This window comes from Camponotus floridanus, unplaced genomic scaffold (assembly GCF_003227725.1).
Source record: "Camponotus floridanus strain SB8 unplaced genomic scaffold, Cflo_v7.5 scaffold31, whole genome shotgun sequence".
NCBI lineage: Eukaryota > Metazoa > Arthropoda > Insecta > Hymenoptera > Formicidae > Camponotus > Camponotus floridanus.
This window is the reverse complement of record NW_020229448.1, coordinates 1259064-1275842: the sequence shown is the minus strand read 5'-3', so window position 1 is coordinate 1275842 and position 16779 is coordinate 1259064. Positions and strand designations below refer to the sequence as shown.

The window sequence follows — 16779 nt, the reverse complement described above, 5'->3', positions numbered from 1 at the left end:
ATGCAAGAAAGTCGTCCCCTGTAATGCAAATATAAAATTATTTCCCTCCAAGAACCATAAAACGTGTAAACGGAAGCACGATAAATTGAACGGACTATATTTATCATAAAAATACGCGAGATGAAGGAATATATCTAACTCGTTCCACTTTTATTCTAATCCAATCTTGGGCGCGGCCTACATAAGTAATCTGTCGAAGAACCGGAAAGTGAATAGAGATTGATGGAATTAATCGCACAGATTTCTCATGATACAGATACAATGTAAACTGACACACTCGTATAATTATACCTGTTGCCAGATAAAACATGACTTCTTTCGTTCTCGAATGAAATGAATGGATAGATTATTCATTCATCCTGCATTAAACGAAGCGTGTAATAGCATACACGTCGCGAATGATCGTAATGCCTGAATTAAAAGCTACTTAATCCTTCATTTAATTTTTATGAATATCCTTATCAAAAACATTATATAGGCGTGTTACTCCAATAATACAATAATTCTTCATTGATAACATCTCTCGTTAAATTCAATCAGATTTAAATTTTTATTGCTCTCAGTTTAACATCATAATTTTTTACATTTTTTTTTGTTTGACTGTAAAAAATAATATCGAAAAGTATTACTAGCGATGATTTACGATAATTTCATACCGTAACTGAGATAGTTAAATCGCGTGTGTTAAAAATAACTAACCAGACAGAGCAGACATATGCTGAGCGCTCCGGCTAGTTGACTCTCGAAAAGGAAAGAGAAAAAAAAAATTATGCGGACCTTAGGTCTCGTGTTGAGAATTTCGGCGCGCAACGTAGCCTGTTTCACGAGCCGTCTTGTCCCATACCCCGTCGAATGAGAGACGGAAAATACAAGGAGGAGACAAGGGGAGAGAGAGAGAGAGAAAACGACACCGAATCCTCCGTTTCCCTTTCGCCTCGCATGGTTCTTCTCTATCTCTCATTGGACTTTGAAGCCAGGGGATTCTCGGAGTTTTTATATCGCGGTCCCTTATTGTTGTGTAAATGCGGTGCAATGGCGCCGAGAGCCAGAGTACCGCACACTTTTTAATGCTAATAAAGTCGAGTGTGTGAGAGTAGATTTTTAAAAATATATACTTTGCTCTCTCTCTTTCTCCGCGTGTAAAATGAATACCGGAAATATATTTACATGTTATTAATTGCGAAATGCGCTGATTTTTCTTGATTAATTTAATTTGATTAAATCAAAATTATTAACAGTAATGAAACATCCATGTTGAAGCTAATTCTTATTGCTGGCAATTCTATTGCAATCTAAAATTGCGTCTTGCGTAAAATATTAAAATAAAAAAATTTTTTATATTAAATTATACTACTTCTATAAGTATATAATTTCTAAAGTAGAGATTAAATAATAATAATAATTAAAATCTATCAAAGTATACAGCGATATAAAATGTAACACAACATCGAGCCAAATCATAAAAGTTTCCCGTCTCGTACGAACGTTCCACTTCCTCCATTAGCCTATCTACATGAGCGTCTCAAATGAATTTGATTGAATGAAGATTTTATGAGAATTGCAACGATATCAGCTCATAATGACGGCTATAAATGTCGTGATAAAATCAGCAAGCAGAATTATTACCTTAACATAAGCATCGATGAAAGACGTGAAATAAAGTAATGATTTAAAGTTAAAAATACGTAAAAAATCGTGAAAAAATATTAATATATATTCCGAAGAAATGTAAAATCTGTAAATATACAGTTCAAATTATTTGATATACATATACTTGGTCCATAAATTCAATGAAATAAATTTAATTAATTATAATTGTGAATCTTAATAATTATGTCGGAATATAAATGTATAATTTTGCAGAAATGCTAGAAAGTCTTATATTACGCGAACGATTGCGGTAGACTCGAAAAATTTATCCTCGCATCTCGGTGAATGGAAAGATTGACCGATAAAATCGCAAAGCGATGCGATTTCACGTTCGATTATCTCGGTATCTCGGAATTTTTCTAGGACGACCGTGTGTACGCAAGGTAGGTCAGGGTCTGATTGCAGGAAGGAAGCAGTTAGGCCCGGTTAAAGTCGTTAAGCCAAGTTTACGAGGTGTTACCGGGAGCGTAACCTGTAAATCTCAAAGGCAAGTCGCGAGAGGGAGAGAAAGAGAGAGAGAGAGAGAGAACGCGTGCCAGTGGCCGCCCTTGGAAAGGCCGCGGAAGGGGTAATGGATATAACCGGGATGTAAGAACCGAGGTAAGACTACTTGGGCGCTATAAACGCTTTTATGGATCGTAAAACGTCTTCCTTTACAGCCAATAAAGATCCCTGACCTACCAGTTTGGCGAGCGGCTAAGTGAACGCGCGCGCGAGTAGAGGGAGAGAAAGAGAGAGAGAGAGAGAGCAAGAGATGCGATGGTGATCGCGCATCGATCTGTCGGAATCGTGCTTTACTACGCAATAAAATCACGTAGCGTCGCCGGTACTTTATTTCCTCTTCATGGGGCTGCGCGAGTCGCGCGGGGTTTATTGGATTATTGACCGATAGCTCCGGGGAATGCATTCGCGGGGAAAATGTGAATAGCCCTGCCGACTCAGCGGCGCGCGTTTATACGACCAATACCGATGCACGTGCGCGCCGTGCACATGCACATGCACATGCATGGGCGCGAACAGCATCGGTGGCATCGACGATTCGACTCACCACCGTCGAGAGGGAAGCAGGAAGGTCGTGAGTTACTATATAACCACGTCGATAAAAACAAACCATAAAGCGCATTACGGGCGATCATCGAACTACCGTTCAATATATCCTGCTTGGTGGGTAGAGGTAACTTGTCCCCGAATTGAGTTACGCGTTACCGATGGAGAGATCGGTAAGGTAGACGCGACTCGTTGCCGACCGACTAACCCTGATTCGTGCTGCCACCTACTGTGACAGTGGTTAAGTGACGAGGAAAACAAGCAAGACCGCGCGCGGAGTGTTACATGAAACGATTCAAATTTTGATTATTTCGCGTGTCTTGCGCGCTCCGTATTTACTATTCGTTGACAGGTAACGTAGTCGGTGTGTAGTTTGATGAGTTTGTGTCACCAAATAGTAGTAGAAGTTTCCGAGATGAATGACCCGCGCCAAAAAATAGATGTGCCCACGCCTCAGCCACGCCCACGAGAGGGGGATGAAGCAGCCATAACTAATCCAAAACCTTTGAAACCGATAGATGGCATTGCCCTATTGTTTACTGTCCATTCATTGTTACATGCTGAATTGTGCATATATCTACACAGAAAGGAGACTTCAGAAACAAACAATACCTCGCCAATCTAAAAAATAGGCTCAACAATATGCCGTAGATAACTTGCGAACGAGGGTGCAATTGCAACAAATCGAACAAGATCTGATAATCTGAGACCTAAGAAAAATATCTCGGTGAGCAATCTTGGAGTACATTTTTTTATTATAAGAATATTTGTGAAGACGCTTCTGACTCGAAAAAACATATGAATTAATCATCGAATGTCATCGTGATCGTTTTTTTACATCACCCGCCTAAATCTTTCTAAATTGCTTTTTCATGTTGCCCGTCAAAAAATATCTTTATATATATCTCGGCTCACAGAAGCCAATCTACATTTTATTCTTTTTTGGATGACGCATGGAAAAATTACGATTCAGTTTTTTCAATGAAAAATTCTTGACATAAAATTTTATTTTGCATATATCTTACGTTTACATCTACTTCATGTTTAATTAAAGTCGGATTAGAGGTGAAAATAGAGAATAAGCGAGAAATGAGACGAGAGTCCAAAAAATAAAAGATGGAGATCTACTATGATCAAGATTATTCGAATCTAGTTTCTCGTCGCACTAATCACTAATTGGCGGGCAAATCGATCAGCATTCTATTTTAAGGATATAATCGTCTCCTTGATTTAAATAAGCGTGATTAAATAAACATCACCGTGGGGCGTTATTTAATCGCGATTCAAGTGGCGTACAATTACTCGGAGTTAATCGAGGAATCGTTTCGCTGTGTGTGTCGTAATATTACGCGCAGTCGCGGCAAAATTTATGTCCGAACTTCGTCGTTCAAAGATACCAAAAAAGAGATATTAAACGCCCCAATAGATTTCGACGAATAAGAAGTTTCGATCCGAGTTTTCTGGCGTATTTCCTTTCCGCTGCAGACATTTCAAGTATTTCAAGAATGTATGATAAACTAATCTGCCATTTTACTCGGTAATGTTTCTCTTTTTATCTTGTAAAGCAAGATATGTATCTAAAATATTCTATATCTACATATTTTATATTATATTAATATGATTAATAAAAATAATCATTTATTAAATAAATATTTTTAATGAAAAAAGAGATTTAACAAATTATAGACGTTAAAAAATATTTTGCTCCGTAATGTTTCTCTTTTTATCTTGTAAAGTGAGAACATATATATCTAAAATATTCTATATCTACATATTTTATATTTTATATCTACATATTTTATATTAATATGATTAATAAAAATAATCATTTACTATATAAGTATTTTTTGAAAAAAGGAGGTTCAAAAAAATTGTAGACGTTAAAAAATATTTTCCCACACACATAGGAAAGTAAAGATACAGATAAATAGACTCGCGTACACGGCGTACTTTTAAGTTAAATTAGTAAAGAGACGTTCTGGAAACATCCACCACGTGGTCGACACCTAGTACTGCTAAGAAATTACACAGTTAATTACACAGCCGAATATACGGTTCACTCGGATACCATTCATGCGATAAGCGTAATCCTTGTAATTTTTAAGTTTTAATTTTCCTAAAATTTATTTATTTGTACTGAAGAGAGTCCAGTTGAGGACAGAAACGTACGTTTACATTTCATCATATAATGCGCATATTCATTAATAGTTACTTATACATTTCATTACATAATGCGCACAGTCATTAATAGTTACTTAATTTAAATGTATTGCAACGTTATTAAATTTATTCTTATTTACTGACTTTAACATTATTGCATAATATTAGCTCCTTAAGCCCGATTATTGTTTAATTTAATAAATTAGTAAAATCAGTATTACATTTTTAAATCAGTTCTTTAACTAAAACACATAAAAAAGCTTAAGAGATGATAGAGATTCTCGTGAGTGTGAAAAAGGCGGGAACCCTTCTTACAAACTGCCTCAACCGAATGGCAGTTTATTTTTTTCAAGAATGAATGGTTGACCCTCGATTAAAACTACAGATTATACTGCGGATTTTTTTGGGATAAATAGCGCCAACAAGACTATTGTCTTGTTCTTTTTTTTATCTGACTAGACTTTCTACTTTCTTTTTTTTTCCTTGTGTTATTCACTTGCAATTTATCGTTTCTAAGTTTCTTTCTTTTTTTAGGTTTTAACGCACATGACGATTTTTTATTCTACGGTTACAACTATCGCGGTATGAAATATCGTAATTTTTGTTTGGTACGAGAATCACGTTCATATATAATGGTCAACGGACGTAACATGAGAAAACTGATAATCTTTTTTTATTTATTATTGGCAGAGTAAAAACAATAGACGCAATATTTCAAGTCTACGTTTATAGCCCCCTTGGGATGCACGTTTAACGCAAGTTAAATGCACGCGAATAGCATAACTTAGAAAATTATGAAGGCACGCTTGTACGCGGTTTATCCTCATTAAGCCCGCCGACTAAATTTAATTTTAAGGCCACTGCTGCTAAAAGCTCGAATCTCATTTTTAACGCCGCTTTCAACGTTTATACAAGTATCATTTTTTTAGTGCATAGCACATAATCCTAACTGTTGCACCGAGCGCATATATGCTCGTTTGATTAATTCGCTAATAACGAAAACAAAAATATGTATTAATATATATATATATATATATATATATATATATATATATATATATAGATTATTACTGAAGTACAAGGGCTCTCGTTTTACAAATTACATCTCTTCTTCAATCGATTAAAAATCTACTTTGTAATATCGAAGCATGATAAAATTTGTCTCATATGCAATCAAAAATAAAATTATTTTAATAAATTGAATCTTAAGAATTAAACATTGATTATTTCACATTTAACTTTATATTAATTATAATGAATTTTTAACTTTGTAATTTTTATTCAAATTAATGTTATATTTCCAAAGAGTTGATGTTTCTAATCATATTTTCAATACAGAAAAAAGAATATTCAAACTGTAAAATTTGTCAGATACTTCAGTAATATTTTCTATATAGTTTAAATTAAAAAATTATAATTCAAGTATAATTCTTGATTGAATTACAATCAAGGAGAGATCGGGGGATAAGAAATGATTACAAAAATTACTCACCTTTAATACAGCTGTGTACATTGCGGTGCTAGTAGAGGGTGGTGTGGATTGACGGTGGGGTGGTCAGGGGGGCTCCGATGCAGGGCGTACCCCTAGTTGCCCCCCTCGGGTCCCCCACCAGCCCCTTGCTGCTGATGTGCAACCGCCGCCGCTGCCGCTGCCTTTTGCGCCTGCGCTTGCTTCTCCTGCTCGTTTAGCTCCTTGATCGCCTGAATCTCCTTCTTCAACTTCATTCGCCGATTCTGGAACCAGATCTTGATTTGCCGTTCCGTCAGGCAGAGCGCGTGTGCCATCTCGATCCGCCTCCGCCTGGTCAGATAGTGGTTCGTGTGGAATTCCTTTTCAAGCTCCAAAGTCTGGTAGCGCGTGTAGGTCTGTCGGCCGCGCCTGCGCATTCCATTCGCTCCTGCGAACAACGACATAAAAATTGTAACGGGCTCTCCCTTTGTTCTTTTCTCTAATATTATATTTATCGAATATAAAAAAATAAAAAAACAAAAAATTGCGGCCAAATGAAGAAACTCCCAACGATGTTAATCAAACTCTGTCAATATAACAGACATGATTGTCTTTGGATTGCGCTTTGGACAGAGAACGCTGATAAAAACATCAATTTCGATGACAATACGAATCTCTCTCGGCGAGTAATTAAAATGAGAAAAAAGTTGATTTTACGAACGCGATAAATTTTCATTTACTGATACTCGAAGACAAGTAAGTACACCGGCGAGCATCACTTTGTGCGTGATGCCAATTGAGTACGTAGATTACGCCGGCTCGTCATTCCATCCCCCGCTGCTTATCTCGCTCCTAAGCGAGTTGTTATCTTTATGAGCTGCCGCTTAAGGTACTTATTAAAAGAGCATTCTAATGAATTTCTGATATCCCACGGCGCTGCGAATATCAGACGCGGCGATATAGGTATAAACGAGGCCCGTGCCGATAAAGGAAATGTGTAAACGGCTTAAAATAAAGCGTGGCATGAGTCGTTCTCCCGGACAAACGGGAGAAGGTAAAAGAGTATACGACGGCGGGAATAGGTACTGTTGAGCAGTCACTTGGGTACAGTAGCGGAGTAAGCCCCGACAGTGGGGGCGCAAGCTCACCTTATCGGCCATTACTGCCTCGTAAAAACCCTCCCGTTTCACCTCTGCCACCGGTATCCAACCTAAACCGACCTCTCTCCTCGGCCGAGAGTCTTCCTTTTACTCGGTTTTCGTTCGCATACGGTGCGTGCCCAAGTACATAAATATCTATAATATTGCGATTTCCGCTCTCTATCGGCTTATCCTTTCGTGTTCGACCAGAATCGATCTTCTCGATGACCGAGAAAGAATATTATTTCATATTTTTTATATTTTTATTTTTTTTTAACTGTCAATAATTCGCCGAAAGGTTCAAGTGCAAGAAAATTAATCGATCGACACTTGAAAGTTGTAAAAAAAAATCTGTCTCTTGGGATATGATTGTTGGATATGCGGGAATCTAATATGTTTCAACATCCCGATACGAATCTAGTCGCCCAATAAACGCTTCAAATTTATAATCGCATCTGTACCGATCTGTTATCAACAAAGTGCATAAAATCACACGGCGCGTGATTCACGCATACGCTGCCGCAATTCCAGACGACCATTGTATCCGTATCATAGCCAGTACACCGAAACAAGGTTTATATCGGAGCGTGATGTTTATTATCGCGACGTAATCAAGTGCCCCGCCGTCCGAACCGCTATCCCTCCGGGCGCCTCATCCCACTCTCCTTGCCACCCCGTGACAACCCCCACGATTCTCATACCGGGTTGTCATGTTGCCCCGGCTCGCACCGAGTACAGAGGGGGCGTGGAATTACAACGCGGCGTATTTTTAGCGGTTATTTGTCACACGGATCGCGCACGTCGAGCCCGGTTCCCTGCCATCTCGGAATCTCCCGTCATACCTTCCTCTATCATTATAACTCCCACAGAATCGTCCTCCATGTTCCATTGGCACGTGCTTTTTCGAGATGTGCGGTAAGGATAGGTGCAATAAATTCTTTCCTCCTCTTTCTTTCTCTACTAAAACTATAAATGAAAGTAGAATCGTCCAAATTGCTTTCATATAGATTAGCAAAGTAAAAAAATATGACACTCTAATATTATTTGTCGGATCTATTATGTCTGTCATATAATCATAAGATTTTTTCATAGAATTTATAACATTTAATTATGAAAAGTATAAAGTCTATAATATAAAATATTTTTTGCGAAACTGACAAGAAATAATGAAAAATTTTATTTTTAAAATTTTCATTTTTTCATATATTATCATTTAACAAGTTTTTCAAAGAGAGATCACTTCCAAATTATTTTTATAGAAGGATAGTTTCCAAATTATTATAAAATAATTTGGAAACCATCCTTCTATAAAAATAATTTGGAAGTAATCTCTCTTTTTTAATTATTCTCGCTCTTCGATTTGTTTCAAATTCACTAGTGAACTACTCTCGCCCCCCGCATGACATCTTATCCATGAGATATCGCGAACCAAGCGAAATTAGGGGATGAAATATCAAGATTACCGCGCTCCCCGTAAAGTAAAAAGAGGTACGCATGATTGCTTAACCGAAGGGATGGATAAATTTTATGCTAAGACCCCTTTAAATGCTTTCATTTGGAGGGAGAAAGAAGAAGATCGGTAAGGCATGCCAAGAGGAATTGGTTGGCTAAACAGCAAAGCAGGAAAACCGTAGAGCATGTTTAGAAGAGCGAAAAATATTTCGCTCGTTATTCACGCCTTTCTTGAAAAATGCTCGCCCGTATATCCTGGAAAATTTCAACTCCGCCCAAACCTTCATCCGACGAATTGTTCTTTCAAAAGTCTGAATTATATTAAAAAAAAAAAAGTTTTAAAGAATTATGCGCAATACAAAATATGTAAAGTAAATTTATCTTATTTTAACAAACTCGCAAAAATTCGTATTGAAAGATGTTGAATTTAACATTTATCTATAAATTATAATCAATCCAACTAGTATACTTTTATTGAAAAAGAAATCTTGGAAAACAATCGGAAAGATGGAAGCTCGGTAAAAGAAAATTTTACGAAGCAATCAGATGCTTTTTTTCGCCTCGTTGAGAACAGCTTCAAATGCGAAGGGGAAAACGTCGGTTGAAAGAGATTTGCCGAGTTTCGACGTATTCGACGTATTCGACCATAAACTGAGGTAGGGAGCCCAACTTAACTGGTTGCCAACTCTAACAAGAACAGCCAATACGTTGATTGCTGTTGGGGATTTGCTGGTATAACTTTGCAAAACACGATGCCAACCAAAGCTTGGCTTCGGCAACCCTCACTCCTTTCCCGCTTCCCTCTGTTACGCGCGTGTATATATACGGAGTCGAATCATACGCGGGACCAATCAAATCAAAGTAAGTGAATTGGGTTCATGAAGGACTTCCCAGACTTCCTCCTGAGATATTTCCTATAGGCTTGCCCCCTCGAGTTTCCGCAACGTTGGGCAGTTTTTGTACGTAAGACTAGCGATACATCAACCAGGGTGGTAAATTTCCTCCTAAATTTCTTGCTTCTAAATTAAATAATGCTTAGTATTATTGTGATTTATACGTTGTATAATTTATTTCATGCATTCAGGTTATATACATTATTAAAGTTATCGAGAAAAATCTAAAAATTACATAATTATAATGTTTCATATTTTTGTATTATTATATGCGCGCATTTTCAACACAAATCCAAAATTTTAATTGCATTAATCGATGCAAGTTTTTATTTTCCGCACAAAGGTTCTTTACGGTTATTCTATTACATTACACAAATTTAATTTTTTTTAATTTTATATAAAAAGATTAAATTTGTTAAATTAATATTTTTTCTATGGGAAGGAAGACATTAGTTTCATAAATATTAAGCTTTCGTATAAATAACGATAAAAATTAAACGAATAGATAATCATTTGGCAATGTTTCGTTCTCTTTTTAGACTCGCATCCTAGAACAATATTCCGTCTGGTTTGAAGAATGCTATAGTCCGTTCACGTATCACCAGTTTCGGCCTTCCGGTGCCATCCGGAACGCGCTCACGCTCTCGAAGAACCCTGTTTGCACGCGGCACGGGAGTACACCGAGGACACTTGGTATGAGGAACGCGTAGCTACGCAGCAAGATCGTAGCTCAACGTGGGATATACCCTCCTCCAGCCTTGCCAAGGTAGGTAATCCTCTCGGGGGCGTGAGTTACTGCCTGGCGTCCCTCGCGCTCTACTCTCTTCTCTCTCCCGTCTTCTTCCACACCACCTAGACCCCCCTTTTCCCGCGTTTCCCTTCCTCTTTCACGCTCTACCAGGATCTTCGACTCGTTTCTGCCGGGGCGTCTCCACCTACCCCCTCGCTCTTTCTCTCCTCTCGCTCTCGTTCCTCTCTCTAAGGGCTGCCGAGAAAGCACCGGGAGAAAGTTGGAGGACGGTTGGCGGACGAAGGGGAGAAGGTAAGATGTTGCTACGTGGCACAGCTGGAGCGCATTAGTCAACCGTAATTAATAAGTTATATACAACGGAGGCTAACGAAGAGTGCGCGGCGCGTTACACCGCCGACTTCGTCTCTCTTTTAGGGGAGAGGCAACGCGACCTCTCGGGGTGTGACGACGGAAACCTCAACGATCATAAATACATGCTAAAAACCCGCCGGCATAAATAAACTAAGGCTTGACGCACGCAAATGAGGAACAGCGAAGACGTATATCTCTTCTGTAGCAGCTACTAGTGAGACTTAGCGGTCAGATGGAACGCTTATGGAATTTAACCGTGTCTCTCATAAATATGTCTAATAAAGTCTCTGACGTTTTCCAACACCGAGACGGTCGAACGAGCGGTCCGAATTAGAATGTCGAAGATCGGCCACGGCAATCTTGAGGAGTTGGATTTGTTTGGGAGGTAACGAAACGTATGACTCTGCGAAACATGTATAGTAAATCGTCAAGTATATTTCATTTTCAAAAAAACAACATACACACATTTTAAGAAAGCTATATATTATTAGCTAGTAGAATATATTTCCAAGAAGATTTATCGATTGCCAGTAATCGAATCGTACGTTTCGTGAAATGGAATAATCCTTTCCTGGTTGATTCCGGAATGCAAAGATCGATTCAGTGAGCCCCGTCGTTACGTGCAATCGCAAATCCGGTAAAGCGCGGTACGTGTAGAATACGCTTGGGGAAATTTCGCAACGCGGACGAAAATGTCGTCGGCAAGCGGAGATATGTCACGGGAAGACCTTTGCGAAGCTTTAGTTTGTTCGAGAGTAAGATATCGGCTTTACGTGCAAGCACTTTTGAATAAGCGCGTAAGCCACGCCGCGGGCAAGGTGCCGACTTTGCTCCCACGCAAGTGAAGCATCCTGCTGAGCGAGAATAACGAAAGAGATGATTCAGATTTTCCAAATACCTTATCGTACGAAAAATCCGTCCGAGACTCATTTATATTCATGTTTGTTTTCGCCCACTCAAAAAAATGCTACTACGACAATAATTGTTCAGGTGTGAAAAATTAACTAATTTAAATAAATGATTAGCAAATATTGCGACATATTTTGCATTCATCTAAATGAAAAAAAAAAAAAAAATTTCTATTCGAATCGGTAGAAATAAGATCGGATAGAACTTATCTAAATGAAAAAAAAAATTTCTATTCCAATCCAAATGAGAAAAAAAAATTTCTATCCGAATCAAAATTTAGAAAAAAATTCTTCCTGTAACATCTATCTATAGGGCTAATATTGTTTGACTGATACACACAAAAAATCGTTTTAACAATAGTCTAGAAAATTATATTTATCCAATGTAATAATTAATATTTGACTTTAAACATAAATTTAAATTACTTAAATTTCGTCGGAAGGTATTATTAGAATTTGCTGATATAAATTTTATATGAAAAAATGTTGTAACGGATACAAAAAAATGGCGAAAAATTTTTCGTGATACCTAGAAATCTATCCGCGTCGGTAAAATATTTTTTTGAACGCTGATGAAAAATAATTACGAAATATAAAATTTATACTTGGTACGTTCCCATCTACGAAATAAAACATTCGAATCAATCATTCATACCGCGTATGTAATGGCGATCAATTGTGTATTTGCAATCTATCCTGAATGTATCCTGAATATCGTGGCCGAATTTTTAAATTGTCTGATAGTACTTGTCGATCATAATCGGTACGCTGGAATTGCGATTCATCTATATCAAAATAAAACAAAGGTCGATCGAAAGTTACATTGTCATTCGCATACTCGATCAAGAATTCGAACTGTGCGTTTTAATGAAGAACGTGACTCGATACGTAAACTACGGAGTATCATTAATACAGACTTCTACAGAGTTACGTGATTCGTTGTAATTCATCCATCGCCGCATCTGATGACATGGAGGAAAGACGCCGATTGGCTGACAATCCATCGAAGTATGCAATTAATCGCGAGCAAAAAGTAGAGACGCCGGCGAAGATGCCGAAGATAATTTCGCGTTTACTATCACGCAAGAAATTTAATTAACGCACACACGCGAGCCATAAATGCCGCCCTTGTTTCTCTTTTTCACCTCTCGCTTCCTGACGAAAACGAGACAAAGAAGGGAGGCGAATCGAAAATGAGAGAGAAAGGGAGAGAGAGGGGGAGGAGATACCGAGAGGTGGCTTCTCCACAACGAGCCAGCTGCTACTCGCGGTAATCGTAATAATTATGCAAAGACCGAATGCAACGGTGCATCTCGGGCGAAAGGGAGGATGTTTCGTGGGACGCGGCGCAAAAGGAGCAAGCCGACGTAAGATGGTGGTGGAGATGGCATGCAAAGGAGGCTCGGCATAGGTAAGCGAACCGAGAGCCGGTTGTAAGACGACACCTCGCGGCTCCGTACATCTTTTTCCGTCCACCTCCCCCACGTCTCCTCTCCTGCCGAGCAGAAACGGTGAACTTTCCCTTTCTTGCTGCTCCTCGGTATCGAGAGAATTTTCACGTTTTTCCCGAATCATCGATTACGTTTATACACAATCATTCTTAATCGAATTTAACATTCGTAATTTTAAAGCTACTCTTCCGAAGAAGGACAATAACATAGTACGAGATCTCTATGACATGTCTTATTATTTCCTACCGTCATCGTCTTTGAATGACCGAAATCAATATTAAGAAAATTATTTTAAAATAAAATAGATTAAAAATGGTACGCTTTTTTGTATAGATATAAAATTCGTTCTACGTCGAGACAAATACTTGGCCCCCTCTAAGCAAAAATAATCGTCGAAGGAAGCGAGAATCTTAAAAAAAAAAGATACCTCGAAGAGAGCGATGGTAGAGGGTCCGGTACAGGTGGGTAACGTTGCGACACCCTCTAATGAAACGGATCGTCTGTCTTACTTACATCGCCGTGCATCTATAAACTCACACGCCCGGTAACACGTACACGCAGTGCCCACATCGGTGTGCGTATCTGCCGTTGTAAGAAGAACGCGGGGGGGAGGAGGGGAGGAGGGGAAGGGAGGAGGGAACATGGTTACCAGCGGGCAACCGACCCACCGAACCATCCATATATCTGCGTCCTAAAAGGAATTCAAGAATATATTTTACATATGCTTTATTGCCGCCTTATTTCCAACTCTACGGGCACGAAGAGATCAGAGTGCGTGCGAGGATGCGTTCTCTCCACAAAGAGCTGCGCGAATCGAAGCGAATTTCGCCAAGTAACTTTATTACATCCACGTCCTTCCACTCGAATTATATTACAATAATAAGAGATATAAAAATAATTAATAATTCGTAGACGCGGAATAACGACAATTCGCTTCTGTAAATATTTTGCCCGATAAATATCCGTCTCAAACGCGTTAGAGATGTAGCTCAACCGGGTAGGTTCGAGAGATCTTCTCTCGGAGGTTCTAATTATAGATCCTCGGAAGAACGGTAGGGAACGATGTATAAATCTCCCACACGCGTATTCCCTCGTTGGCTACGTGTCTCACAAAGTAATGACTTAACTTATATACGGCATTAATCGGACTAGAGATGATTTGATAATTTGCAGGGCCACGGATTGCCGGCATCTTTTACGTTCTTTTGCGGCACGGTGGCTCCTCTCTGGAACGGAGCAAGACACAGAGGGCAGGTCCTTCGTACTTGTGATTCGACGAAGCCCCGGGGGGCCCTCATCCGGTACGTACAAGAGCGGCCGGGGAGGGAAGAAGGGGGTGGGGAGAGCCGGTTTCGACGAATAAGACGCCATCGCGCGTATAAAATCGAGCAAGAAACTATGATTACCGGCCCGGTCGAGCTGCACTTTGAAATTTGGATTTTCGGAAACGATACGTTAGATAGGATCGCAATGCGCAATTATTAATAATTGCTACAGCCGAGTTGGAAATTTCGCTGGGAGAGTAAATTACACTCGACGCGTCGAAAAAATTTAAAGCGCGGCGCGCGCGATAATGACGGAGCGAGGTATTGCTCCTGTTTAAAGGGCGGCAAAAAGATAAGTAATTTTGCGTCGTCGCATATTTCTGAATTCGTGACTCCAGGGATGCGAGGCGCGTACGATTCGATTTTTTTTCCTTTTTACGATTTTAAACGAGGGAGGATGTTACTTTTGTTCCTCTCCATCACACACAACTGCGTATATACTCGAGTCTTGAAATATTCAGCATAAAATGCAGAGTCATGGCGAAGAAAAAATTTCCTCCATTATTCAACGTATTCCAGTCGTGACTTTTCATCTCTAGCGCGAGAGCGGCGGAGGGAGGGGGTTACAGACGGAAGTGCGGAAGAGGCGATTGTTCCGTAGCGCGAAAATAATAATGAACTCGCGTAAATCAAGAAAGTTGGGCCGAACTAGTTCGCGGAATACTCCATATCCGCGATAGGCTAGAGCGAGCTATACCAAAAATGTTCCCGCGACACGGCAAGCTTTTTGGCGTATTAAAAAACCCGACGTATTTCCGACCCCGTCATCTCTCCGGATGTGTCGCGCGAAAAAGTTGGAGGCGTTCGACACGTACCCGGGTTATTGAACACGTAATGAGCTCTCGTCCCGAAATATTCGGAGACCGAATCCGCCGATCCGGATGCTCCTACGGATTATCTAGGTAGCGCGATTCCGCTGCGACCGGACAGGTTGGCGAATGGTTAGCTGTCGCAGGTTGGCCGGTCTCGCGGTTAAGATGAACGAGGCGGCAGACTACGAGATCTTATCCAGCAGCGCAGCAGCGGCCACTGAATCATCCGCTTTGAATAGGACTTTTGCTTCACTCCCTATATTATATCTATAGATACTACACTCATACCTCCGTGTCCGTGTTCGCGAGACAATATTCCCTCTTTTTGGGAGAGAGTTAGAGGAAGTTGGAGGAGAAGAGAGAGGAGAAAGAGAGAGAAGGAATAGTTGAATCAATCATAAACAGACATGAAGAAGTAAATTTAATCAAGAAATAAATTTGAATAATCCTTTCTTAAACATTATATATGTAAAACTTTTTTAGAATAAAAACATCTATTAATATGTCGAAAAGAATTTAGGGATTTATTTAAAAAAAGTGTAATTGCACACAAATGGTAGCGGAAAATGATAGTACAGAGCTTTCTTATAAAATTATGCAATTTTATTCGATAACTTTTTCCCTTATATATCCATTATCGTTGCGGAGGAAGAAAAGAACCTATATATATATATTTCGCCTGGAACATTTTTCACGCGAGAAAGCATCGTGAAAATTATTGCGCAGCGCTACTACAATGTTACCGCATTTCACCATCTTGAATTTTGCGAAAAATTCCTTCCCAGTACAGTCCTATAACTTACAAATAGGCAATAATGTTCGCTACTAGAATCTTAATTAGCGTAAATCATCCCGACTATGTTGCGGCCTTTGAGTCCTCGGCGGACTCTCGCGGCTCTTGAAAAGCTCTTGATTGCGAGGAAACCGGCTGCGGCAGGAACCTAACGCGAATGCGAATTACGAAAAAGATAATGCGCGTAATATGAGAAATGCTATTGCATTATGTGACGAGGGAGATATTTAATTCATCGTAATGACGCATTAGCCAATTACCTTTCCGCGACTTCGATACGAGGCGTAGCGTCGTTACGCGTTATAAATTACGAGTATTTATTACGAAGGAAGATACATGTATGATAAGCAGTCCGTGTAAAGAATGATTAATAATATTAATTACGTAGCTCTCTTATCGCGTTATGTATATACACGTGCCGTTTAAGTACGTTCAATGACTTAACGCGATGCATTATTCCCGAGATTGCTAATTAATGATAAATTCATTATCTCTATGAAATATAACATGTAAGATACAGAGAGAATCAATCTGTATATCTTAGAGTGTCTCTCGACTGTAGCCAGTGTCCAGAAGGGACGAGAGAGGGGGGGGGGG

General features: G+C 39.3%; 1 protein-coding gene and 1 long non-coding RNA gene across 3 annotated transcripts in view; one reads left to right on the top strand and one right to left on the bottom strand.

The window, feature by feature from the left end:
* Window positions 1–16779, bottom strand: part of LOC105252405 (homeotic protein ultrabithorax) — a 102326-nt gene that overhangs the window by 16857 nt on the left and 68690 nt on the right. For both annotated transcript variants that reach the window (XM_025410377.1, XM_011259756.2), the window contains exon 2: window positions 6350–6755. In XM_025410377.1, the coding sequence (XP_025266162.1) occupies window positions 6442–6755 (314 nt within the window). In that variant the 3' untranslated portion in view covers window positions 6350–6441. The remainder of the gene's footprint in view (window positions 1–6349; window positions 6756–16779) is intronic.
* Window positions 1–16779, top strand: part of LOC109610083 — a 109363-nt gene that overhangs the window by 26332 nt on the left and 66252 nt on the right. Inside the window, exon 2 of the long non-coding RNA XR_003123058.1 lies at window positions 10331–10557. This is a non-coding gene — a long non-coding RNA (uncharacterized LOC109610083). The remainder of the gene's footprint in view (window positions 1–10330; window positions 10558–16779) is intronic.